This window comes from Spea bombifrons, chromosome 2, assembly GCF_027358695.1.
Source record: "Spea bombifrons isolate aSpeBom1 chromosome 2, aSpeBom1.2.pri, whole genome shotgun sequence".
In the NCBI taxonomy this organism is placed as follows: domain Eukaryota; kingdom Metazoa; phylum Chordata; class Amphibia; order Anura; family Pelobatidae; genus Spea; species Spea bombifrons.
In genome coordinates this window covers 26,436,052-26,462,707 of record NC_071088.1, presented here as the reverse complement: position 1 = coordinate 26,462,707, position 26,656 = coordinate 26,436,052, and the positions used below count along the sequence as shown (strand labels likewise).

The window sequence follows — 26,656 nt, the reverse complement described above, 5'->3', positions numbered from 1 at the left end:
ATTTTCTCCTGCCTGTACACTACAGATTTCTCCCATTTTAAAATACATTTAGTGTTTTCCCCAAAAAAAAATTTTCTGAAAAGTATGCTGCTTATTGTGACCCATTTTTACCAGTATTAGACTACAGGTGGCAGCCATCTTGTATTCCATCTTGCAGCTGCAGTCTGATTTATTGTTTTGTGATAACTTTTTTTTTCAACAAGTTGTAACTGAATAATAAAGACTTCTTTCAGCAGACATACCTTTATTTATTTAGGCATTATTACATTTAGGATAATATAATGCACCTTTAACTCTGGATGTAACAAATACAGTATAGGTAGAAAAGCTTGAATCCAGAATGGATGTTTCAGTGTTGGATGGCACACAAATGAGCCAGCGATATGTCATGCGCATACTCAACCACCCATTATCCTCTCCTGCTTGTGACCTGGAAGCCTCTTTGATGTTGGAACACTGCACGATTACGTTACATGCAATATAGCATACATGTTGATGCTGCAAATAGCATCAAACAGCTTTATTTTCGACAAAGGGTTTGATGTTTTGGGTCCTTGACTTTAGATAATGGTAGTAGCTTCCCTTACAGTCCGAAGCCCATCTCAAAAGGGGATGGTCATTTGTAGTGAACACTGGATTTACTATACTACATGTTACCCCATGCATGTTCACCCGTGCAGAAATGTATGCCTGTTTTTCTGCCCTTCTACTTCAAATAATAATTACCTACTTGGCACACATTGCTAGGTTATTTGCTTACTTATGCCTATCAGGCCTGCTAGGCTATGGGTCGCAAATATATCTCTCCAGAGGCCTCTCTCATGTGCTACTCTGCCTAGCTGGTTTGAGGTGTTTTTGGTGTCACCAGGTGTTTCTTGGATGGTCTCTATTCTGCTTTAGTGCCTGTCTGATGACGATTGTTGGCTGCTTGCGTAGAGTGGTCTCTGTCCACCCCCATCCTCTCTTCCTGATTTATTCCTCTGCTAGGAGTTGGCAAGTTCTATCCCAAAGATGTGTCTTGCTGATGGTGTCTGGGCAGCAGATCTGGAGAATCCTATTGATGAAGGGCTGGACCTTCCTGATGGTTGTTTTGGTTGTCCTCCAGGTTTCTGCTCCATAGAGTAAGACTGGCGTCACTGTGAAATTGAACAGTCAAATCTCTGTTGCCCCTCTTTAGAGCGCCAGATGCTCTTGAGCTCTAAGAAGGCCACTTTTGCTTTGCTAATCCTTGCCTTAACATCTACATCAGTGCTGCCCTGATAGGTAAAGGACTGGACTTCTTCCAAGAGGCTTCCATTTAGTGTTGCTGGGTCGTTGCTGATGAAATTTATCTTGAGGATGTTATGGCTTGGCTACTGCTGTGTTGGTCTCCTTTTCCATCTGCTGTTTGTTGTGTGGAAGGAGTGCAAGGTCATTGGCAAAGTACAGCTTATCGAGCTGAGTCTGCAAAAATTCTGTTTCTATGCTCATTGGGGGATGTCTTTGGTCTTGTATTCTTTTAGAAAGTTGATTTGTGTTGTGTCTATCCAGTTCTTCTTCTTCAGCAAGGTACTCTACTTAAAAATATACAGAAAAAAATATTGGCAGTTACCCTTGACATTTTGAATGGAGATTAAATATTTTCTCTTGCGTGAACTCCCCGAGAACTCCATTCTTTAGTGAAAAACTCCAGAGATTTGTAGTAGGGAGAACCATAAGGCTGCCAGATAAGATGGCTCATCTGACTAAGAGCCTTACTTTATCTTAATAGCATGCAGGGTGAAAACACTTAATCCTATGTTACCTTAACTCCTTGTTTTTCATACAACCATAGCCATGTTTAATTAATACTTTGTCATTGTCACTTTAATTTGTAGATACTTAGGTGTAGTATATAGCAGCATCTTCAAAAACAAAAAAAATCAACACAAGGTAAGCATATATTGACAAAAATTGAACTATTGACTAAGAAGACAAATCACAGTATGTTAATGTCCCCCAATTTTTCTTTCGTAAATACGTTACTAACAAATATTACTTAAAGTAGTTTACCACTAATAAATTAGAGGTTATAAAAGCAGCTGTCAAGGATGCGTAACTTGTTAGGTCATAGTAAACAATGCACAGATTGGGAGCCATTTGTATGATATTTTTGGAATGCCATTTTAATGAGGGCCTTATACGCTAGTTTAATCACTTGTCCCTGTGTGTGCACTCCATTTGGACTTGACTACATCAACTATTTTGCATGTTTGGCCACTATCATTGGGTGACTTCAGCCATTCCCAGCTTTAGCTTTAGAACACAGTAAAGTAGAACTGCACAATCTGGATACTTCCACCTACAAACAGCCTGTTTCAATCCTGTTAGATCCCATCAGTGAAGGCCAACGTTACTATCTGTTCAGTGACTGTATGCAACAAATTAAGTAAGCTAATGGTGAGCAAAACGTGACATTTTCATTTTCCATGAAGACCCAGTTAATTCCAGTCTGATTTGCTGAAGCTGCCCAGGGATCTTTCTAACTTCTTATGATCTGCTGGAACATACACCTACAACACAAAGACAGCTTTTTGTTACTCAGCATGGTTTATGGGTTTGTTGGCCACAGAGTAATTAATGCTTTCAGCATTCAGTTTTCTTGCCAACACTGAAGTACAAGGAGGAGGATCAGAAGCAGCAGTAGATATCTGATAACGTTTATCTTGATTTCAAATGTTCACAGATCATGTTCAGGAAGGCTTCGATTTTTACCAATTTCACCAGGAGCGTTGTCATCATCGTTGGGACATCCTTCGCACCATGTTCCCCTTGCTTCAACTACTTTCTGCTGTTACACTTATATCCATCTAGTCCGGCAATTTTTAAAGTGAGAACCTCAAACTTTAATCGGTCTTGTCTCATGTTCAGGATAACCTTATGCCTACGCCATAAGCGCAATACTGATGAATGATGCTAGTAGTTGCAAAACAAATATAAATATAAATATTCTTTGTAAGTGAATGTGTACTTTAAATGATCTCCAAAACTAATGGAGCCATCACATTATTAATTATTTTCTTTGAGCCCCAAACTAAGACAATGAGAGCCTCTTATGTGACAAACTCATCCCATCCAGGATCGATGTATGATGTAAACGAATATTTAAAGCACATAAAACAAAAATCTCCTTGTTGCTCACAACAGATGCTTCCTTTTTAACTGAGTCTCTCATCTACCGTCCGACAAGGTGCCGGCAACAGCTCGGCAGATAAATACTCATTGTTTTCAGTGTGTTTGAGTAGGGATCACGTTTAATATTTAAGTGTATATTACTTTTTCTGTTGCTCATTATATATTTATGTATGTACATTCATACATTTACACGCTGTCATTATGCATTTAAGTCTGTCTGGGTTTGGATAGTTATGTCATTGGGTTGATCGATTTAAAGGGACCATGTCACTTTCCCATGCAGCCCCACCAACAAATAATGCATTTCAAATACTTTTCCATTCATTCTTTAGCTTAAAGAAATAAATATAAAAGACCTACTTGACGTGACTGGTTGGCAGTGAGCGTAACGCATGCACCCTGGCAATCTGGAAGTCTGTTTAGCTGAACCCATCTCCCATAAGCTGGTGGGCTATGCATTTGCAAAGAATTAAAAGGTTTCCTTAAAGGGGACATAGATGTCCTATACATTAAAGTACAAACGGTGGCCATAGTGTCCCTTTTATTATAACTAGATGGCATATACCATCTTCACTTTGCTTACCCAGCAACAGTCTTCTGTAAAGTTAATATGCCCAAAATAATTACACTGCTAAAAGCTCTTACTTAACATTTTGACTTCCTTGTCTCCTAAATATTCCTGTCTGGCTCCTGAATTCTACAGTTATTTTTAAATAACGAATTAAACATCTGCTGAAGAATAGAAACATTTTGGAGAGAGTCCAGAAGAGGGCTACTAATTTGTGGGATCAAAAATGATCATGAAACTAAGGGATCTCAATATGTATAGCTTGGAGGAAAGGAGAGAGAGGGGAGATGCAATAGAAACATTTAAATACTTACATGAATTGTACAGAAGTTAACTTCAAAGGGGGAGAAATGTTAGGACCAGAGGTCATAGTCTAAAACTAGAAGGTAAGAGGTTTAGATTTAATGTAAGGACGTTTTTACTTCACCCAGAGGGTGGTAGATAAGTGAAACGGCCTTCCATCAGAAGTGGTAATACAGTAAGTGAATTTAAACATAAATCTATCCTGAATTGAAGACAAGTTCAAGGACTGATTAAGATGGTATTCTTACAATTGGCACACTAGATGGGACGAATGCTTTATATCTGCTGTCGAATTCTGTGTTTCTTTGTAACTAATCCCTATCCACATACAAAATAGCTGTCCGAGGTTCTGAAATTGCTGTCGTGTGAGTCTGTTGGTTTAATCGGTGTTGTTACTAGGCTTATATTCACTATGTGAAAAGCCACGTTTTATTTACCCATTTACTTTCCTGTGGCTGCCACCCAATGGATCCCTGCCCATGTTTGCATAGATGTTAAAGGGTTACCAATGCAGTCTCGGTCTCCCCTAGCAGCTTGTTTCATGGTTGAACCCATCCACATTGGCACAATTTCATGTGCCAGATCAAAGAATGGGGGGAGCACACAGCGCTCAATTAGTGCTTATTATTTATACCATCGATGCCTTCAGAATGTATTTTGTATAAGGTACTTATTCTGTATATTACAAAGTAATATACACCGAGTTTTCTCTCCATGACATAGGGCTTTGCTAGAAAGCAGTTCAGATTGTTGTGTTTGAGTCCTACAGGATATAAAGCACGTCAGCACAAGACTGCGGGAGATCAGCTGGGGGAGGTTCAGACTCAACCCCTATCTAATTACTCACCTTACAAGGGCTCCATCAAAGCCTGCGTTTTACTTTCTTTCATCTGACCGCAAATAGCACAAAAATAACCGAGTACTATTTTTTATAGTTCTGCCTATTTTTGTGTTCTGTGTGTGTGTGTATGTATATGTGTGTGTGTGTGTGTGTGTGTGTGTGTGTGTGTGTGTGTGTGTGTGTATATATATATATAATATGTATTGTATTTTTAGTCTGATTTTGTAACATCAGCTTTATTCATTTTTTTAAAAAACTCTGTTCTAATGTAATTGCATAAATGAAAATAGAAATTACACTGTTCGTTCCCTGTATAAATTAGACAAACATACCAGTTGCTATTGTTAGTTCAGTTAGAGGTCATTAAAAGGACAGTTTGTCTATTAACTCCTTGTGTACCTGCATGTTGCCTGCTTCTTCAGGATGCATTGGGTTAATGCTAATCTAGTCTCTGTCCTTCATCAGTCCTTATGGCGTGGTGGTGTTATCTTGCCTGGGTTTCTTTGTAGCATGGATTCCAGTTCCTGTCGGACTGGATGGAAATGATGGAAGTTGTAGTCGCCTGGAAGGATGTAGGTTGATGAACCCTGACTTAAGCATCCTTTTTAAACCCTGTTAGTATGCTTAGTGTGCTCGCTCGCACGGGGATGATTCTAGAGGAGGATCCTGTCTCAGTGAATTTCAGAAACACTGCAGTCCAGAAGTAGGTCACAGGCTGCTATCTTTCTGAAAGCCAAGAGAGGCCTGTGTGGTTAGCAGAGATCCTGCAGGCTCTCAATGTTCAAGGCTGCAATTCCATTACAAGATGCGGTGGGGGTGGCACAATGATGGCAGAGAACTGGGGCAGACAAACATTCGTATGTGCAATTGACTATGAAGGGATAAAAGAAAGTATGTATGCTATAGAGAGCAGCGAGCCCTTTGGTGGCCTCCAGGGATTGAGAGAGTGTGATTCATGAATTCATGTCCATTGCATCCCTTTTTTGTTCATTATTGGTTAATAATTCTGATGACGCATCAGTAAAGTGAAGGCATACCTTTTTATCCCAAATATTTTGTGCTAATGTACGGGTTTGCCAACAAGAACTACGTTAATATTAAACCAGCGCTCCTTTTTGCAGTTGGATTTTGTAATCCGATATTCCATGTGCGATGCGTGTATGCAGACCAGACGTTATATAAAAAAAAAAAAAAAAAATCTAACTAGCCCGTCATTAAAATAACCAGCCTAAAAAGTTTTGGCTTTTTTATTTTTCCTCTCTACCAATATTTCCAAGATTACTTTCTTCTCTCTCCCATATTCTTCAAATGTATGCCACCACTATTTCCTGTTGCTTACCTTCTCTCCCTTTACATCCACCCTGCTATCCTCCTCCTTCTCTAACCTAATCACTTTACACCGGAGTCCTCCAGACCTCCCTTAAACCTTTTTGAAAGTCAGTAGCAGCAAAGCTTTCGACCTCTGTATAGGAAGGCTACCAGCCTACAGTCAGCGACTGTGCACCGTAACGGTTAGTGGTACCACAACTTCACTGCGCATGGACTTTCTGTGTAAGCCCAGACCAGTGGGTAGTTAGTACACAGATGCACAGTCCTTTCCTGTTGACTTCACGGAACATACAAAAGTTTTGAGTCTATGAAGCCATGACCCCCTAAGACTATTTTTTTGAATTGTTATTTTATTGAGAGCTATATGGATGTGCTTTTTCCTTGGTTTCCAAACAAATCATGTTGTGTCTTAAATACATCTACTTGGCTTCTAAATTCTATTTTTTTCCACCTAAGGCATAAAGAGTTTTCTCAGTGTGCTTATACCTCTGTTTTATTAATTGCATTAATTACTTAAAGCTCTGTAAGCGGCTTTTCTCACTAATAACTGCAAAGATTCTTATCCTGCTGCAGCCGTAAGAGACATGCCCGAGAAGTACAGGATGAAGGTTAGTATGAGCATGATCATCAGCAGAAATGTTTCCAGGCGGAAACCAAGCTAAATGAAAATTCAAAGCTGGATCTACATCTGAGAGGATTCCTAGGCATAAAGAAATTGGAAAGCCTTCCCCGCAGACCCCAAGACTATAGTGGCTGCAGAGCAATTATGGAAAATGCTACATTCAAAACAGCTATAGCACCTCTAAAAACTATTCCACTGTAATTCACGCATGGTATAAGGATATCCTGAATATAAGTCAAGACCAATGGCCAAATGAGGCTTGAGGTGTTTACATTAAGAAAAGAAATGAGCAGACTACTTATCTGCCGGCAGATTCTCTTTCAGTGTTTTCAATGTTTATCAAAGCTAAAATCACTTTAATAGATCAGCACAATAAAAGGCCCAACGCGCTCATTAGTTTTCTATAAGGCTTCAATACTAAGGTCACCTTGATCTGGGCTGTTAGTGGGTATTATGCGTCAAGGTGTGTATGACATCATTGATGTCCCATATATAGTGGGGTTTGGCTCAGTGCTTTTGGAAAGGCAGTGTGCAATGTATAACATAACGTTCAATGTTTAACCAAAAAAACCCCATGTGATGTATTGCAACTGTAACCCCTTCAAATTGTCTATAATGGGACATCAACCATGTATGATCCAGCTGAAAAATCGAACTTATGAAGTAGATTAAAAAATGGGTAATATTTTAAAGACAGTGGTTCCCAACGCTGTCTAAAAGGCACACCAACCATCCAGCTCTTATGAACCTATAGGGGGTAACTTCTTAATTCTGAACCTTTATCATGTCTTGAGAACTGGTTTGGAGACCTCTAGAATGTTCCTAGGTATGAACAGAATGCCTGTTCTGAGGTAGGTAGTCCTATCACTAAAAAGATGGGGGAGGGAATGAAGCTTCTCTCGTGGCAGACTCAACGAAGCTGTTTTGTACATTGTTACCTGTGTGTAATTAGTGTCTGCCTGGATAGGTGAAGCTTCTCTGAGCACCTGCAGCACAAGTCCAGAGAAAGGATGGGCGGCAACCTACACCAGATGTTCCCCAGGACAGATGGCGTTTCATTTTGAAGACAGCCTTAACCAGCGTGCTTTTCAGCAGGCTTAACTCTTTCACTACCAAGACACCCATATTCACCTTTTTTTTTTTTTTTATTTTTTTTTCTTGTCTCCTCTGGCAAATATGTTGGTAACGCATATTATAAAAAAAGAAACATAAGATTCTTAAATATGTCTTTCTTTTAATACGATTGCTGCCGCTAATTAGGATGGAGCGTGCTTGTCAACCACACCGAGACCAATGGAAAAGAAATCTTAGTAAACTATTAAATATTGGGCAAAATAACTACTTACACATACAATCTAGACCATAAAACTCAATTTTAGATATGTAATGCGTAAAGGAAGCTATAAAAGCCACGCTGCACGCGTGCACAGAGGTAATATAGTGTACTAGGAACAATTTAACCCTTTGCTGTGCAACACAATTTTTACAAGTGTATTACTTGTAAAAATTGTATTACCTTGACTTTACCAATCATAATTTAATTTAATACCAACTTTATGTAACTATAAGAGTCTTAATTGTACCGTAAATCACCACAAATACAAGATTATACAGAAATAACAACTCTAACCCTACAACAATTTGCACACTTTTGTGGCTCTATTAATACATTATTAAACTTCACATTTTTACTGGTTGTATTTCATCTGATTAGACGCATTGATTTTGAGATGGCTTGAGCATAAAAACGTAGCATGCGACCTCTCATAACCAGCCATCGGCAGCCTTAAAGTTCCAGTGCTGCCTGGTTGTCCCCTGTCCAGCTTTGGCTCCCCTGCTGAAAAGTGTTCTGGAGCGGACGCCAGGGTCCCACTCTATAAGTATTTGGCATTTAAGGGTTAGTTAAGCTACCCACAATGTATCTTTCATGCTTTAAGTGGTCTGTGTCGGGCTTCCTAACTCTAGAAGGCGCACTGTAACGCGCCCTTGCTTAAATGGAAGTAATTATTGCCTATTTTAATTACATAGATTTCTGGTTTGGGCATCAGCATCTCTTTAATTGTTGTTTTACTGCATCTCTTATGGTGCACAGCCAGCATCCCATTGAAGATTGTAACGCTCGTTTGAGCATGGCCATCCTCATGCTTTTCATTTCCGCAAGTCCAGAATGTTACGTGATGCACAACTTGTTATGCCCTGTTGACCTATTGTACAGCCCTACAGAATAAGATGATGCTATATAAGTTAGTAAATATTAATGAGGCAGAGTCAGTGATGTCTTTACCTTTTGAGGACACCCTAGGCCTGACATACTGCAGTGACCCCCAGCCGCTGCCCCCTTCGTGGTCCCAAGTGCCCCATGTCTAAAAGAAATGCAGTGCCTTTACTGGAGGCTATGCTGATCCGGCACAGCAACCACAGTGTAACTAGGCCAGTTGGGGAGACCTCTCTTGTAACCAGTCCATTGTGAAGTGGGAATCCAGGGGCCGATCTGGGCCCCGTCCCTGTACGTGAAAGAATTTTCAAAAAGCATTTGAGTTGCCCAACCCAAAGTGTAGGATAATTGTCTGTCTGTGAAATTGCATGGAGGGGGAGGCTGACGCTGTCTCCAGTGCATTTGCGGCTTTGCTTGTGACTGTTCAGTGACTAGCGTTTTTCCTGGTTTCTCTCCTTTGTGTAACAGGCTGCCCTGGCATGCCTTCCATACACAGTGACACATAAGTGGGAGGAAAGATTCATCTGCAGTTCAGCTCCTTTAGATAGGATGATTTATGACAGTGTCAGTTCTGCTCTCTCACGCCAGCAATTCTTTTGTTGTATTGCAAGGGAGGTGGGAGCCTCCCTGCCTTTCCTCCTACAACATCTATAGCTTGATGACAGTTTCTCTCTGGTCCTCTATATACCACGGGCTGTTCTTCTTCACTGGGGAATACTGCAGTGCATAGTAGCTCGGTCTCTCTCCTTTTGATGCTTATTTCCTTTGTAACTAAATGCCTAATAACTCGAAATCCTTGTAAGTGATCCGCAGATTGGTTGTTAGATACACGGTTCATCTGAAAAATCCTTTTGGAACCATGTGAAGTATAGGAAATATGAAAAATCTTACCTGTGTCATCTATAGACCGATATTGACACACAAACTATATTCGTATACTTCTAATTAAGTTTCATTTTATTTCTGGAAGTCACTCCATCTTTATTCCTTATTGAACCCCTGCAGGGTAGATATATGGCTTATGTGTTTATGGAAATGATTTTAACATGTTGTTTTGGTGGTACGATTGGATGGAAGATCCTACAGGTCATGTTCTCCTTCTCCCTGTTACAGAAAGTAGTGCAGTTTACTACGTTGTTGCTTTGTACATAGGGACACGTCTGCCTTCAATTCCAACTTCCCATTGTGTATGTAATGGCTTGAAGTTTAGCCATGCTTAATCCACCGAGAATACAGTGGCTACTCTTAAATCCAAATTTACAGTACTAAGGCCTCGTGTTTGTTTTTTGTCCAAATACAAAATCTTACAGAAGGCACAGAAGCGGTGTTACCTAGCTAAAGTAAGAAAGCTGGAGGGGGTTTACAGTGAGTATTGTACACGTTCCTTTCAGTAGCCCGTTCTCATGGAATTGGATAGTGAAGGTCTGACTTTAAAAAAAATAAGTAACCATTATTTATAGTGTCATAAAGAGCACAGTATATGATACATGGTTGGCAGAGCGGAGCTCAGGATCCTACCGCCTGTCTTGTGCGTGGTGACATTACACTACAGAAAAACCTTCTTTAGTGTAGTGGGCCTGGCAATCGGCTTCTGAACCAACCAACAGTCTTTGATGTATAATTGTACTTTGCAGTGAATAAAATGTTCCTGGTTGGTTGGTTCACTAACAGTAAAGAAATGGCAGGACTGAGAAATCGGATTTCTGTAGTTAGACAGGGATCAGTTCATGGTGTAGACAACCAAAGTGGCTGCTTGCTACCATAGCAACCTAAGTTTAAAAAAAGTGCTTTACCGACAGCTGATCTATTGTAAGATCTTCTATCTTTTTATTGTTTTAAGCTGTTTTACCTTTTACTGCAACTTTTATTATCTTCAGTCAGAATGACGGTGAAGGTGATGCGAGATTATTATTTTATATATAGCGCCATCGTATTTTGGAGTGCTGGACAGTAAAAAGACTGACTGAGAGGTGTCGGTAAACCGTTGGGTGAGGAACAAAAGTCTAGCAGGTGCATTCGTGATGGATTACAAAGGAGCAAGAGGGAGATTTTGAATAAAATGAAAGTTGAACCCCTTTTGTGTGTCTACAACATGTTGTATTGTGTACTATCACCTACACAGGTGGCGTGTGCAATCTACCTAAATGCATAACTCATCCTGAGAAAATATGTTTTCATTTGTTAAGTGAAAGCTGCTTATTGTAAATTATAAGCTAAATGTAACTTGGCCGGGCATCACAGGGGAAACATTTGTGTAGGCCCCCAGTACTTAAAGGGTAAAAGAGAGACCAAAGGTTTCTTATATCCATATTACGGTAAGCTATTACACATTAGCAAACTTTCTATTTTCTAAACGCAGTAGTAACAAGATACTATAATGGGAATTCCATTTTTAATAGGCCTTTCTTTGCCATAAATGTCATCTCAAAATTTGTTTATTATTATTTTTTTATTTTTTTTTACATCCAATGAGAAAACATAGCGAACGTTAATGAAAAATCATAAATGGAATAACGAGAGAATATATTTTAGTTCTAGAGACTGAGGCAAAGTTACAGACAGTGATTGGTAGATAATGAGGCATGCATATAGTTTAATTAGCTGAAATAAAATATCCTTGTGATGTTGTCATTGACATTTATAGGAACAGCTGTGGGTGATAATTCTTTTTAGCATTGATTTTTTTTTTTTCCACAGCCATAATTGTCCCTTTGGAGCACTACTATACTATTTTCAGCTCTCCTGTTCCCAGCCTATACTGCTGTAGGTAATGGATCTTCTCGAGTCTTTTGGGAGTTCAAAATGGCTGACAGATCTCACACTGGTCTGTTGCATTATGGAACTCGCATGTCAATCAGCAACCACGTCATTGTTATTTGTGGTTTTCTATTGGAGATTTATTTAAACAGCAGAGTATCATGGGAATTATCTCTAGAGTTAATAATGGGTTGTAATGCCATGGAATAAACCAGTTATAATTTTTCACTAGACGCTGCTATAACCTGTATGTATTCATAGTTCTTTTTTCTGCTTTAATAAGAAATAATTAGATTGAGCATTTTGTACAGTGTTGTGGAATATGGTGGCACTATATAACTAAATTATAATAATTAAGCAATTAGGTGTGCCAGATGGTGTTGGCTGATATAGCGGACAGAAATAATTTAATTGGCTTGGGACTGTAAGAAACATTATGTATAAAACATGATAGCGGTGGAAAGTTTAAAAAGTAGGCTTCTCACTTGGACAAATTGACAGAAATGTTCTGTCAATTGGTTGCTGTGGCAATAAGACTACTTTTTAAACGTATGCACCAGAAACATGTTTTATATATAAAACCCCAAACAAACATTTTTAGTTTGTAAGTCGTCCGTTCTTACACTTGTGGCTATGCTGTGTCATGGGTGTTTTTATTGGTTTGTGTGTGTATGCATATGTGTGTGTGTATGTATATGTATATGTATATGTATGTATATATATATATATATATATATATATATATAATATGCAATTACAGCCGGCTGCGTGACTGTGTGTATGTATATGTGTGTGTGTGTATATATATATATATATATATATATATATATATATATATATATATATATAAAACACTGTAAGCCCCAGAGAGATGATTTGTTTGGCGCTTGTGCGTGAGTGCTATACAAATAATGCATGTGTGTCCCTTGGGTGGTGCAGTTGGAGAGCAAGGTGGCCAATTCTCCAGTCCCCTTTACAATGAAAACTCCAAGTTTTTGACTACCCAGTCTGGGATTTTCATAAAGCCCGCACAAGGATGTGTTTTTGGGAACACATGCCTTAAATATTGGTCTGTCAATAGGAGTCTGCCATCTTTAATGTACTATATCAAAGTCTGAGTAGAACTGTCGGTGCTATATTAAGAAACGTTATCAATAAGATTCAAGAAACTATGAAAAAATGTGCTAGATCTTACATGGTTCATCACTTAACTTTAGGAGAAGCTGCAGCGTCAGAGCTCCGTTGTCCCTTTTTGTGCACTGCTATTGGCTGGTTGAAGCGCTTTCTGCAGTCTCAGTAGCTGCCGAATACATTTTCCGCAAGTTTAGTAGCTGGGTAAATGCACAAATGCATAGATGGGGATTATACACTGGGGACCAAGTTAAGATGTAAGAGGACCACCCAGCTATCATATGCATTAAAGTATATATGACAGCTGGGGTATCCCTTTTAACAGCTTGCTTCTTTAATGCTTGAGGGGAAAAAAGGCATCCATATCCACTCCTTTAACAATGGTCTGACATCACGCTTTATTCCCAAGCTTTATCACCCTTTGTCTATGAGACATGGCTCTGCTTTGATACAGCTGTGCAATTACAGCCGGCTGCGTGTCTGATTGCTACCTCACCTTGGCTAAAAGAGTAAAAACCGACTAATCTGCTTTTCATTGACAACCGAAGCAGAGTACGAACATTTCAGATTTCCTCTTGGATAATACCCCCCCCTTCTTATTATTTTACCATTTTTATTTTTGTGAATATTACGTTGAGAAAATAAAATTGATCATAGCATGATTCATTCGCGATTCGTACAGCTTGAACGTGTGTGGCTGTGCTGTGGGCCCTTATCCGGTCTCCCTCTGACCTTGATGTGTAATTAAGATCATGTTAAATGCATGAAGTATTTTTTATTAATGTAAAACCAGATGTTTGGTTTCCAAGGAGGCTTTAATGACTTTTTCCACTGATAGTTCCTCATAGTTAATGAGCATCAATGCTGTTTTCACATGCGCCTACATAATCATGTTTTTTACATACTATATACCGGTATATACCTAAATATATGATATATATGATAAATGATATATATATATATAAGATATATATATATATAATATATATATATATATATATATATATATATATATATATATATATATATATATATATATATGTTTAACCTGTTATGCTCGTTAGTGACAAGAACAGAACAGATATGCCAGGTGTCCTTGCTGTTCTTTGGGAATATCAGGACTGCGTCATCACTCCGCCACCTTTATGTCCGTGGATCATGTCAAGGCATCCAAGTATTCCGCCCATACATTATGCGCTGTTTGGTACCCTGGGTGTTATTTTGTAGGGCTGCCTGTTTCAAATACATATTGAAAGCGTCTGATATGAATTTTAGTTGTGAACAATGTGTATGACCAACACAAATACAAAGAGAACTAAAGGCAAAATATCCTAGGGATCTGTGTTGAGCCAGATGACATCATACTTATTCATTTATTTGAAAGGAATTAAGAAAAAATATATCCTGATTCCTTTCCATTTCGACGCTTTTGGGCACTCTAATAGTACCCTATTTGCTCGATTATAAGACGACCCCCCCCCCAAATCTGAATATTAATTTAGGAAAAAAGAAAAAGCCTGAATATAAGACAGCCTGAATATAAGATATATAGGAAAAAAGTTTTACCAGTAAATGTTAATTCATATAAACAATTTTTTAATAAAAGCTATGATTGAGAAAAATATTTTGGTTTTATTTCCTTCTATTTTCCAACCTGACCCCCCAGTTATGCACATCCGCCCCAGAAATGCCTTATACCCCCTATATGCCACTGTGCCCCATGATATGCCTTTTAACCCTCTAAATGCCACTGTGCCCCATGATATGCCTTTTAACCCTATATGCCACTGTGCCCCATGATATGGCTTTTGACCCCCTATGTGCCACTCTGCCTCCAGAAATGCCTATACCCCTATATGCCACTCTGGCATTTAGAGGGTTAAAAGGCATATTATGGGGTAGAGTAGCATATAGGGAGGTTTAAGGCATTTCAGGAGGCAGAGTGGCGTATAGAGGGTTAAAAAGGCATTTCTGGAGGCAGAGAGGCATTAAGGGGGTTAAAAGGCATTTCACAGAGCACTTTTTGCCTACAGAAATGCGTTATGCCCCCCCCCGTTTAACACCCCCCCAAACTTACCGGAGCTTCAGAGTCCCCTGTCATGTAGCTGGGGCAGTGTGTAGAGCTCTACGCAATTCGCGTAGACAACTTACGTTGCAGCCGGAGGAGGTGCGGCTAGCAGCAGGGGTTGTCTGCGTCCATCGCACAGACCTTCCCCGACTGTCAGGTGCGGTGAATTCTCTCTGACAGTCGGGGAAGGTCTGCACGATGGACGCAGACAACCCCTGCTGCTAGCCGCACCTCCTCCCGGCTGCAGCGGAAGTTGTGTATGTGAATCGCGTAAAGCTCTACACGCTGCCCCGGCTACACACTGGGGACTCAGAAGCACCGGTAAGTGAGGCGGGGGGGGTGGAGACAGGAGGTCCCCTGCAGCTCTGCGAGGGATCTGGATCTTAGTCGTCTCATAGTCAGACCTATTTGAGGTCTGATTATAAGACGACACCAAATATAAGACGAGCAAATACGGTATATTCTAATATCCATAAGAAGTGTGCGGTGGTGATGATGCAACTAGCTTGGTGTAAAGCCATTTACGTATGGGCATGCAAGCCTCAAATGAGATCACTTCCAATTCCCTTCTCTTTCTAAGTGCCTTCTTCATTTCTGTGTGTATTTATTTAGTTTTTAATAATTATTTACCGTATTTCAGTTTCAAAAGTACGCTTCTCCTTAAACCGAAACATTAATGTCACTCTCTAGTCAAAAAAAACCTTTGTAGATCTGTCAACATACTGTATGTTTTCCTCCTGAATGCTTAATGACAAAAAAATCACCGAAACCTTTAAGAAGTGCTTCAGGATATGATTGGCATGTATAAATAATAGTAAGAAGCTATTTCAGTTTCTATGGAAGTAAACCTATCAATTAGGGCTGAAACAACGAATCGATAAAATCGATAATAATCGATAACGGAAATCGTTGTCGACGATTTCCGTTATCGATTAATCGAGTGATCGATTCGTTGTTGGAGCACTCGGCTCCTTTTACTTACCTCCGCGAGCGTTCCCCGCTTCTGCTACACGCTCTGCAGTCTCCGCCTTCTAGCTACGTGACGGATGTGACGCGTTCCGGAGGTAAGTATTCTTCATGTCTATGTGCACAGATCGCACAGAGCCACTCGCACAGAGCGAATCGCTCTGTGCGAATGGAGCCACTCGCACAGAGCGGTTCGCTCTGTGCGAGTGGCTCCATTCGCACAGAGCGGTTCGCTCTGTGCGAGTGGCTCCATTCGCACAGAGCGGTTCGCTCTGTGCGAGTGGCTCCATTCGCACAGAGCGGTTCGCGGGGGTGGGGGTCCACGGTGGGGTGGGGGTCCACGGTGGGGTGGGGGTGGGGTTTCAGGGGATGCAGGGTGTGAGTGTGGGTGCAGGGCAGAGTGGGGGTGGGGGTGCAGGGAAGAGTGGGGGTGGGGGGTGCAGGGCAGGAGACTGGGTGCAGGGCAGAGTGGGGGTGGGGATGCAGGGTGTGAGTGTGGGTGCAGGGCAGAGTGGGAGACTGGGTGCAGGGCAGAGTGGGGGTGGGGATGCAGGGCAGGGTGTGAGTGTGGGTGCAGGGCAGAGTGGGTGCAGGGCAGAGTGTAAGTGTGGGGGCAGGGCAGAATGTGGGGGCAGGGCTGGGTGCAGGGCAGAGTTGGAGACTGGGTGCAGGGGCACAGTGCAAAGTGCTGGGTGCAAAGTGCCAGTGCTGGGTACAAAGTGCCAGGGCTGGCTGCAAAGTGCCAGGGCTGGCTGCAAAGTGCCAGGGCTGGGTGCAAAGTGCTGAGTGCTGGGTGCAAAGTGCTTGCTGGGTGCAAAGTGCCAGGGCTGGGGCAAAGTGCTGGGTGCAAAGTGCCAGGGCTGGGGCAAAGTGCTGGGTGCAAAGTGCTGAGTGCTGGGTACAAAGTGCTGGGTGCAAAGTGCCAGGGCTGGGTGCAAAGTGCTGAGTGCTGGGTGCAAAGTGCTTGCTGGGTGCAAAGTGCCAGGGCTGGGGCAAAGTGCTGGGTGCAAAGTGCTGGGTGCAAAGTTCTGGGGCAAAGTGCTGGGTGCAAAGTGCCAGGGCTGGGGCAAAGTTTCTTGAACAGTAATAGTCCACCTCTTTTCAGAATGTTTGGGGTTATTTTGTTTCATAAATATTGTGTTTGGGTTCTTGTACTTTGAAAATATTGTTTTTTATTACATCATAACAAAATAAGAATGTTAATGTAAATTTTAAGTTGTTTTTTAACATCCAGTTCATTAAATTATTTTAAATAAACGAAAAATTTGCATATTGTTTTTTTTTATCCGATTAATCGATTAATCGAAAAAATAATCGGCCAACTAATCGATTATTAAAATAATCGTTAGTTGCAGCCCTACTATCAATGCATGACAGTTAAAGCGAAACTCCAGTCATCATATGCACTTTAACAAAATACATTTTTGTTGTTCCCAAATGCATGGAGAGATTCACCTGAATCCCCCACCTACGCATTTGATCTTTTTCCCTGCCTCCCAGCTTTTTGGCTTGCAGGGTATGCTTTCATCCTCACACATCTACTGCTCTCCAGTGAGCTATACTCCCCTCCAGCCAGCTCTAGAGCTCCAGGAGATCTAATGAGAACCCGTCTCCCCCGTCCATGTGCAGAAAGCACTCCTACATTAGTGCTTTTGTGACATTGATACAAAAATCTGGTACTGGGGAGGGTGTGGTCTGTAGCATCTTTGAAGCTGCAGCTTCTCTGCAAGGAAAACACAAATGATCGAATGAAGAAATTATTTTGCTAATGTGGCATTAGTCCCTCCGTCACTTTTTCCTCCGGTTAAACGGACATGCTCCACCAACAAAGGATGCACGCTAAAGCACTTGAACCTGAAGCACCCTGTCCCCTCTGCGGTCCCCGTTTCCACACCATGGCGGGCTGCTTGAAGTTGCCAATTATAGGCAGGGAAGTGCTTCCATTGGGGTCAATGAGAGCACTTTCTGTACACCTGGAAATCTTGCGTGAGCCAGAGCCAGCATGCACTTTCTCAGGCAGGACATGTATTAGGGGTTGGGGGGTTAAAGAAGAGGCAAATGCGTTGAGGGGGGGTATATTCTGGAGACCAATTGAAAATTTTAAGTGATTAATCCGTTATCATACGCAAGTATCCCTTTGATCACCTAAGTAATTCCATTTGGCCCAATCCAGCTTCCCGGATAGGATTTATATGGACCTACCCTCTTGCCAGCTCAGTAATTTCTTTACCATTCTATCTTTAACAGTCTATAATGCATCCTAATGGTACGTTGTAAGTAATTGAATTTAGATTAAATGTAATCTATATGTACACAATAATATTTTAAGATTACTTAAGGAAAGTTAAATGTAATTATTGTTGCATTAGGCCAGTGTGCCACTGTTATTTATAGCCACTCTTATACGAGCAGCATTATAATCTGACATCTACATAACATGCTGAGGCACCGTTTAACAATACAATGAATGAAAAGCATGGGTTATTGGGCGGTCGTATTAGTATTCGTGTCAAGGTCACCATCAAAGAAATTGCAGTGTATATGGATTCTTGGTGTGCAGCTGTGAGGGCAAATTAGTCCCTAGGTTTCCTTTCCTTTGTAGGCTGTTAAAATGTTCGTCTTTAGGAGGTAGAATTTCTGTCGTGCCATGGAAGTGAAAAAGAGAGCTGGGAGTTTAATTAGTTTCTTAGAGTTAATTAAGAGAACTGAAGTACCAACAGAAAAAAAATCTGCTTTCATTTTTTTTTTAAATGGCTTTGGTGTGTTTGTGGTTTATTCTCTTTATTTTAACTCTAAAATGAGAATTGCTTACCCTGCAGGCAAAGGACAGCGATGAAGATGATGAAGTGGCTGTCAGCCTTGATCGAGATCGCTTTATGGATGAGTTTTTTGAACAGGTAAGATCAAAAGTGAAATATATCATGGAGACGAAAGCTAATAACAAAATCAACTATTATGCATGCGGGATATCAACAATTTTTCACCAGGTTCCTAGACAAATGTGGATAGTCAAACCTAACCTGGATGCTCTACAATACCCATAATCATCAGACTGTAATTCCAATCATACTGGATAACATACCGGTATATACTGGATATAAAGATTAGTAATTTCTACCTTGGGGTTCTAAATAATTGGATAAAGAGGCTGTCATCAAATACTGCAATTCCAGCGAATTTGTTGCAGAATATCTCAAAAATTTAAAGCAGCATATAGATTACTAATACAGTAGGTGCCCCAGTGCAGTGCAAAAAAAAGCCATAATGCATGAGTGAGAAGCTTGCAGCAATACCTGCTTCTTACATTGTGTATAAAACCCATATAGCTAACTATATACATAGTGTAAACGCATAGAGGCAAAAAAAAAGTCTGTGGCAGCATTCCATATGTTAGATGTAGCACCGTCATTTACACATCTCCCACATAAAGTCACAGAATGGCCAGAAAAGAAAACCTGCAAAAGTGTAGCGTTATCAAGATCACTTTGTTTCACTAAAATTCTCTTCTGCTGTACTCCTGTTCAGTGCACAAAAAGTAACGCCTTTATGATATACAATATAAATATACGGTATATGTATGTGTGTGTGTGTGTGTGTGTATATATATATATATATATATATATATATATATATATATATATATATATACCAATTTATTCATAACATACTAATGGGGGTTATTTGTTGGATACACCATTATGTTTACGTCTCAGATAATATTAGCTTTTACCAACCCCCAAAAATATGGCCTCTGGCTTAGGAAAATATAAGTGGCTTTTATTCTTTTCATATTCTTTTACCTTCAGGGCAGGGGCCTCCTTTCCTATGTTTTCATACCGATGTTTCCCTGATAACGTCTGTATGACTAATGTTCCTCATTCATTGTGCCATCATTTATTATACAGTAATCTGTAAAGCACACCTGTCAGTACTATATAAATAAAAGTATACATACATGATGGCAGGCCCAGTTATATTACATAATGAAGCCTAAGGAGGTCTTAGGTGATTCCGCATGATTAAAAAAAAAAATGTGAATAGTATGTATTTTCCCAAAGTAATGTTTTAATTGCCGATCAGTCACATGAGGGTTCGTGCATAGAAGGTCGCCTCCAGTTTGCATATATATTGTTTTGGACAATCTCTGTTAGGTAGTAATAGGTCTCTTAGTTTCTCCAGTCTGGACTGTTTCAGTATAACAGCTAATTTCATGTCTTTCCTGCAGTATACTTTTTAGAACATCCCCCTTTACTTTGGGCCCAGAGTATTCTTCTAAATTCTTATCTAAAGATGATGCGCCTTTATGTTCTCAGGTGGAAGAGATCAGAGGATTCATTGACAAGATAGCAGAGAATGTGGAAGAAGTCAAGCGAAAACACAGCGCCATCCTGGCGTCACCTAATCCAGATGAAAGTAAGTGGACTAACGCTAATGGAATTGCTTTAATTGCGTGTGTGGAAAAATTCTAGATCGCTGGATCTGATGTGAGATCACATGAGTGTATTAAACAACCCACCATATGTGTGGGGTAGGTGTGATTTTTCTGACGTTGCTCATCAGAGCCTACCAGAAGAGCTGTGGTTTTAGACTTTAGTTAACATTGTTGCAAACTATTGTTATAGAAATGCTGGCAGCATGATATTATGCATTTAGCAAGCATGCTGATTATACGCTGAATGGTTGTTTGTTGGAGAAACCTATGGAAAAGGAATTGGGAGTCAGAGGTAGGCTGGCCCAGTGGCCTCCTGGGGCGCTTTAACATTCATAAAAATAGTCAGTCCGAGTTGGGAAGGCCCACTCGCGGGGACTGAATGCAGTAGGAGTAATGCAATGTGATGTTGTGTGAAAGCTAGAAAGAAGCCTCCGAGAAATTAGAGGGGTTGGGAGGGGAGGTCGTAAGAGCAGGGAAGGAGTCAGGCAAGGATGCAGAGAGTGAGAGAGGTAATTATGGAGTTGAAGAGGGAGTATGTATTTTGGATTGTATATGTAAGTGTGTGTTGGCATGAGTACAAATGTATGTAGGTGTGTGATAGCGGGATTGTATTTTAACATAAGTGTCGGCATGAGTGTGTGATGGTGAGCGAATGTATACTACCGTTCAATTGTTTGGGGTCAATTAGCTGTTTTAATGGAAAACAAGGACATTTCTAACTGTAACATAATTGCAAAATGTTTTTCTAATGATCAATTAGCCTTTTAAACTTTAAACTTGGATTAGTGAACACAGTGGCATTGGAACACAGGAGTGATGGTCGCTGATCTAACAAAGAGCTCTGTATAGATCTTTCAGGGTATCCAGCAGGCTTGGCCATTTAAAAAAAAATATTGCCAGGCCTGTCAAATACCGGGCCACTTGGCAACTCTAGCTGCCATCTGATATCACTTCTTAACTGATTGGTCTGTGACCGATCAGAGATGGCTCACTTGAGATATCAAGGTGGTCTTACTAGACCTTTAGCATGTGTAGTCTGGTAAATGTGCTTACAAGAGATGTGTTATGACTTCTGAGGTTTACAGCAGAATTCTAATGTCTAATTCTCTTCACTGAAAGATCATGGAAAGTAAATGAATGCATGAAGTGCCCTGGCTATAGATTTGTTGTAGACAGATTTGATTTGACAGTTATTTTCATATCTTGGAGGGGAGGTCACATCTCTTTGTACGATGAGATTCCACAGTGTTATTTCAAGCCCTGCTGCTATATTTAGGCTAATTCACCAATTGCTTGTTTGCGTGTGTATAGAGAGACAATCATAACGGATGCATGTGTACTGGGTATAAAAAAGTTTGAGAATTTGTATTTTTCAGAATTGCTGCTTAACTTGGGCATCAGGAATCTGAACTTTTACAAATATTTTCTCTTTCTCCTGCCCCATATAACACTATCATTTTCACTATCTCTATTCATATTTTTTTTTAGCTTAGCAGCTTATTGTTCTCTTCATCCTTTATAATTTTTGTTAGAATGTACTCTGATCAGGGCCCTTAAGCTCCAACTGGGAGGATGGACCCAGTGTAGATCAAATATTTAACCTGACAGAATTTTAAGAAAACCTTAAGAAGGAAACGCGCTCTGCTTGCCTTAGCTGAGTTGGAATATACCGGTAATTTGGTTTTTCACTGAGCTATAGGCCAATTTTCAGTAGCTCTAGTCATCCTACTCAGCCATTAAAGTTATTAAATTATTTTCCGCACTTCTCGACAGAGCCGTTTTTCTGTGCAATAGGCCAGAGCATCCCTTCTATGAAACGGTTTGTTCTGATGAAGAGAGTGGCTAACACATTGTGTGTGCTTCCTCCAGTGAAGGTATTAGGAAGGTTAGCAATAGAAAACAGAATGACAATAAACCTGATAATCTGTTTCAAGGATATGCTAAGAAAAGCTGAGCCCTTCCATTTCTATTAAATTGTGTGGAATTGTTCCAGAAAATTTAAGCACGTTTAAGCACCCTTGTAAACTCCGTTCAAGGGATGAGAGGTCTGTGGATACTCCAAATGTTGATTCTAAACTCTCTAATGCAAGCAGGGTCAAAATGGAATTCTTTCAACTCCCACGTGGTATGTTCCTAAGATCCCAAAGCAATCAAGAACACATGTCTATAGTTCCTGATCATTAGATAAGTTTCATTTAAAAGAAGTCTTCATCCAAGTTCTTGTTGAAGAATTATGAAAGTATATCCTCTACTCTTGTTCCTTGTTATGAAGGCATCTATAAAGATCAGACTGGTAATATACCTTCAGCAATTAAACAGATCCATTCAAGGATCATTTTTCAAATTGGAAACCAACTACAGTATAGGAGTTCTTACCTGGTGCGATTTCTCTGATCATGACACACCATAAAGAATCTCAATGAATCAATAATATAATGGATTTTGATAAATGGAGTACTTTAATTTTTCTTAAAAAAAAATTTTGCTTAAAAAAAATGAAAAAAAAATCATTGCCAAGTCACAGGCCCTACTACCCAAACACCTGGATACAACCAACAGTCCTTTTCAAAAGCTGGCATTGAAATATAGAAAAGTGAATGAATATCTTTCTGGGTCTTGAAAACTGAGATGCCGGTAATAATCATAATGGTTCAAAACTAAAATACCCGTAAGGTATGAATTGAAGAGTTGAGGTCTCTAAACATGGGTAACTAGCAACCAGTAGGGCCACTTTACATATTTTTTTAAATACTGTATGTTGACAATGTAATAATTTGTCTGTTCTTGGACCAACTTATTATTTTGTGAATAAACCCCATAGGCTGCACACTATAATAATTTAGAAATTGGGGGAAAAACACTGGTTATTATATCTTTTGTCTGGAACTAGAACCGTTTCCAATATATTTGTATAGTTGAAGGAGTGTTGGGCAACATGTTGTTCTTCAGTTGTTATCGAATTAAGACTTCTATTACCAATGGCAAGCTCATGGGTTTTCCAGTCTAACAACATCTGGAGGGCCTCCGGTTCACACACTCACAAGAGTATCTTATGTATGGTTCATTAATCAACTTGCTGAAGGCAATTTTAGAGTTAACCACGTGCTATGCAAAATTTTCAGCCCTCTGCAGAATTCTTGACAAATGACATAATGGGAGCATTCTTGTGTTCTTACCACGTAAGTTGTTTATTTTATTGTTTTTTGCAAGAAACCCAAGAAATAAAAAGAATTTTAAAAAATCTTACCTTTTTAATTAAACATAACATTTGCAGAACTTTTTACTTTAGCATTTAGATTAAAAAAAACTTTCTTGTTAGCCAACAATCACTTCTGTCTTATCAGTGTGCGTCTCACTCAAGTCAGTTTATAAAAAAAAAAAAAAAAAGGCTAATGCCACTTGCCCCACTGGTCCAAATGTGAAATCGAAGGATCTTTTTCCAGATTTTTTATGAAGATTTGTCCTTACAAAGGTTCTGCCTGTTTGGTATGACATTATTGTATGGTTTGAATCTGGACCTCAGTATTGTTCTATGTAGGATATAAACATTCTAAAATAGAATACAGGGAATAAGAGAGACGATTAGATCACATATACTATGTGTGATGGAAAAAAATATCAGATCCGTAATAGATCTTTCAAATGAACACAGTTGGACCGTACAGTCTCTTACTTATAGACCTGTGGTAATAAAAAAGCAGTTCCAGTTTAGATGGAATAGCCTCAAGATAAATTGTTTGTCACCTTTCCCATAAAGCATAAAAAATATATATATTATCATCTTTGATTCTAATATATATACAGTGCGTAAGTATATGTAAATAAAGTCCTGTAATTACGCCCATGACATATAGGCACTACTATATCCAGATGATTTGTAAATGGAAAGATCAAAGTCCAAGGGCTTCTTGAGTCATGTGTAATCCACGGTTTCTCGCTGTCCTTATGGTCTTGTAATTATGCATTTTGTATGCGTTAACTTAAAATAAACAGTAGTACAGGCACAGACATACAGTGCTGTGAAAAACTATTTGCACCTTCCTGATTTCTTCTATGTTTGTCATATTTAAACATTTTAGATCATCCAACCAATTTTTTTAATAAAGACCAACATCACGAGTAAACACAAAATGCAACTTTTAAATGGTCATTTCAAAGTGATTTTAAAGGTCCATACGAGCAACTCTATTGGTCGCCGGCAGGGGCCTCCTCTGCCATCAACCAATGAAGTGCAGCTGCTCTTCATTCGTACAGACCTTTAACTCCTGATGACGGATTTTGGCCTTCGGAAGTACCGGTTAAAAGTCCGTACGAACAACTCGATTAGTCGCCTGCAGGGGCCTCCTTCAGCACCAACCAATAAAGGGCAGCTGCACTTCATTGGTTGATGCCAGAGGAGCTTCCTGCCGGCGACCAAAAGAGGCGCTCGCACCAACCTTTTAACCCCTGATGCTGAAACTTGGCCTAGGGAGGGAAACAGGAGTTAAAGGTCCATAAGAACGACTATTGGTCGCTGGCAGGGGCCTCCTCTAGCATCAACCAATTGATCAGACTACTCACTGATGTCAGTGGGTGTTCCTGCTGATGTTGCAGGAGAGACCCTCATTTAAGAGTGGAATGGGCGGGGAGTGGGCATGTCAAGACCCCGCTCCCACGACCTGGAAGATTTTTTTTGTGCACTCTTCTTGGCAGAATTATATTTTCAGCCACAAACGAGGGTTTTTAAGCGTGAAGTGTCTTATTAAGGTCATACCACAGCATCTCAATCCATTTTGTTTCTTTTGAGACATTCAGAGGTGTGTTTCGGATTATTGTTCTGCTGCATAACACAACTGTGTTTGAGCTTTAGGTGGACGGAGGTTTTCCTTCAGGATTTTCTGGTAGAGAGCAGAATTAATGGTTCCATTAATTTATGGTAAATCGCCAGGTCCTGAAGCTGCAAAGAAACCCAAGACAATCACACTACTTCTACCATGTTTGACTGTTGGTATGATCTTATTGTGAAATGCTGTTAGCCTTACACCAGATGAAATGGGAACCATATCTTCCAAAAGGTTACGCTTTTGACTCATCAGTCCACCGAATATTATCCCAAATGTCTTTGAGGTCATCAAGATGCTTTGGCAAATGTGAGACTCTCCCATGGATGCCATTTTTGCACAATCTCTTTCTTATTGTGGAATAGTGAACACTAACCTAAACTGAGGCAAATGAGGTCTGCAGTTCTTTTCATGTTAGTCTGGATTATTTTGTGCCCATCTGTATGAGTCATCGATAAGCTCTTGGAGGAAGTTTGGTAGGGCGACCACTCCTGGGAAGATTCACCACTGTTCCAAGTTTTCTTCCTTTTAAAGGTAATAGCTCTATCGCCGAGGCTCTTGAGTCCCAGGGCCTTACAGACCGATAGATGACAATGACTTTGTTTCTCATCTGTTCTTGACTTTCTTTTTGAGCTGTACTGCTCTTTGAGACCTTTTTGCATACTTCACATTTCAACGTTCTATTGATGTTTAGATTCAATGGGGCTGGAAGTAATCATGCCCAGTTATGACTGCTGAAATTCAACCCAGTTATCAATAACTTTTGGTTAATTGGTTGACTTGGTAACTAGGAAGGCAATTACTTTTTCACTACTTTTTGTTTCCTTCTGTACATGAAATCAGCATTGTATTGTTTTATTTGTTTTTCTTTTATGTAATATTAAAAATAATTTGATCTGAAGGCTTAAATTGTGGCAAAAATAGAAAAAAAATCATGTTTTAGGTGGAAAAAGCACTGCTTCAATCCCATTTGGATTCTCTGGACTCTGTCGTTTCTCCCTCTTGACTCTTCAAACTTGATCCTTTCAAGCCATCCTCTTTGTAGTCCTGCAGACAATTCGTGGTGACGCGAAATCCTGAGTTGTGATTGTGTTCTCTTGTTCCCAATGGCAAAAGCGTTTTAAGAAACAGATGGGTTTTTAAATCTTCACTAATTTACCTTGCTGCTGTTTTCTTTTGTTCTCTCTGGTCTTCTCTGTCCAGCCTATTTTCCTTGTGCTTCTGTAACCTCAACTTTCCTCAGGTCACTCATGCAGCTTTACTTGTAATTCTGTTCTTACAATTGAAAACAGAATCACAATAAACCTTGACTTCAAATGTTTGCACAACACTGAACGTTAAAAAATATTGTGGCTTTATTTCATGATGAGTGCAGTTGTTGGAAGTATAACGCATCAATGGAGAATTTATTTTTGCAGAACACAGACCCACTAACTTTGTGTGATGTGGGG

The 26,656-nt window shown here is 39.9% G+C and overlaps 1 protein-coding gene across 3 annotated transcripts in view; it reads left to right on the top strand.

Annotated features, from left to right (window-relative positions):
• The window catches only part of STX1A (syntaxin 1A), a 51,264-nt gene that overhangs the window by 9,613 nt on the left and 14,995 nt on the right, over positions 1–26,656 (top strand). For all 3 annotated transcript variants that reach the window (XM_053457251.1, XM_053457252.1, XM_053457253.1), the window contains exons 2-3: positions 18,773–18,850; positions 20,267–20,366. In XM_053457251.1, coding sequence (XP_053313226.1) covers positions 18,773–18,850; positions 20,267–20,366 — 178 coding nt within the window. The remainder of the gene's footprint in view (positions 1–18,772; positions 18,851–20,266; positions 20,367–26,656) is intronic.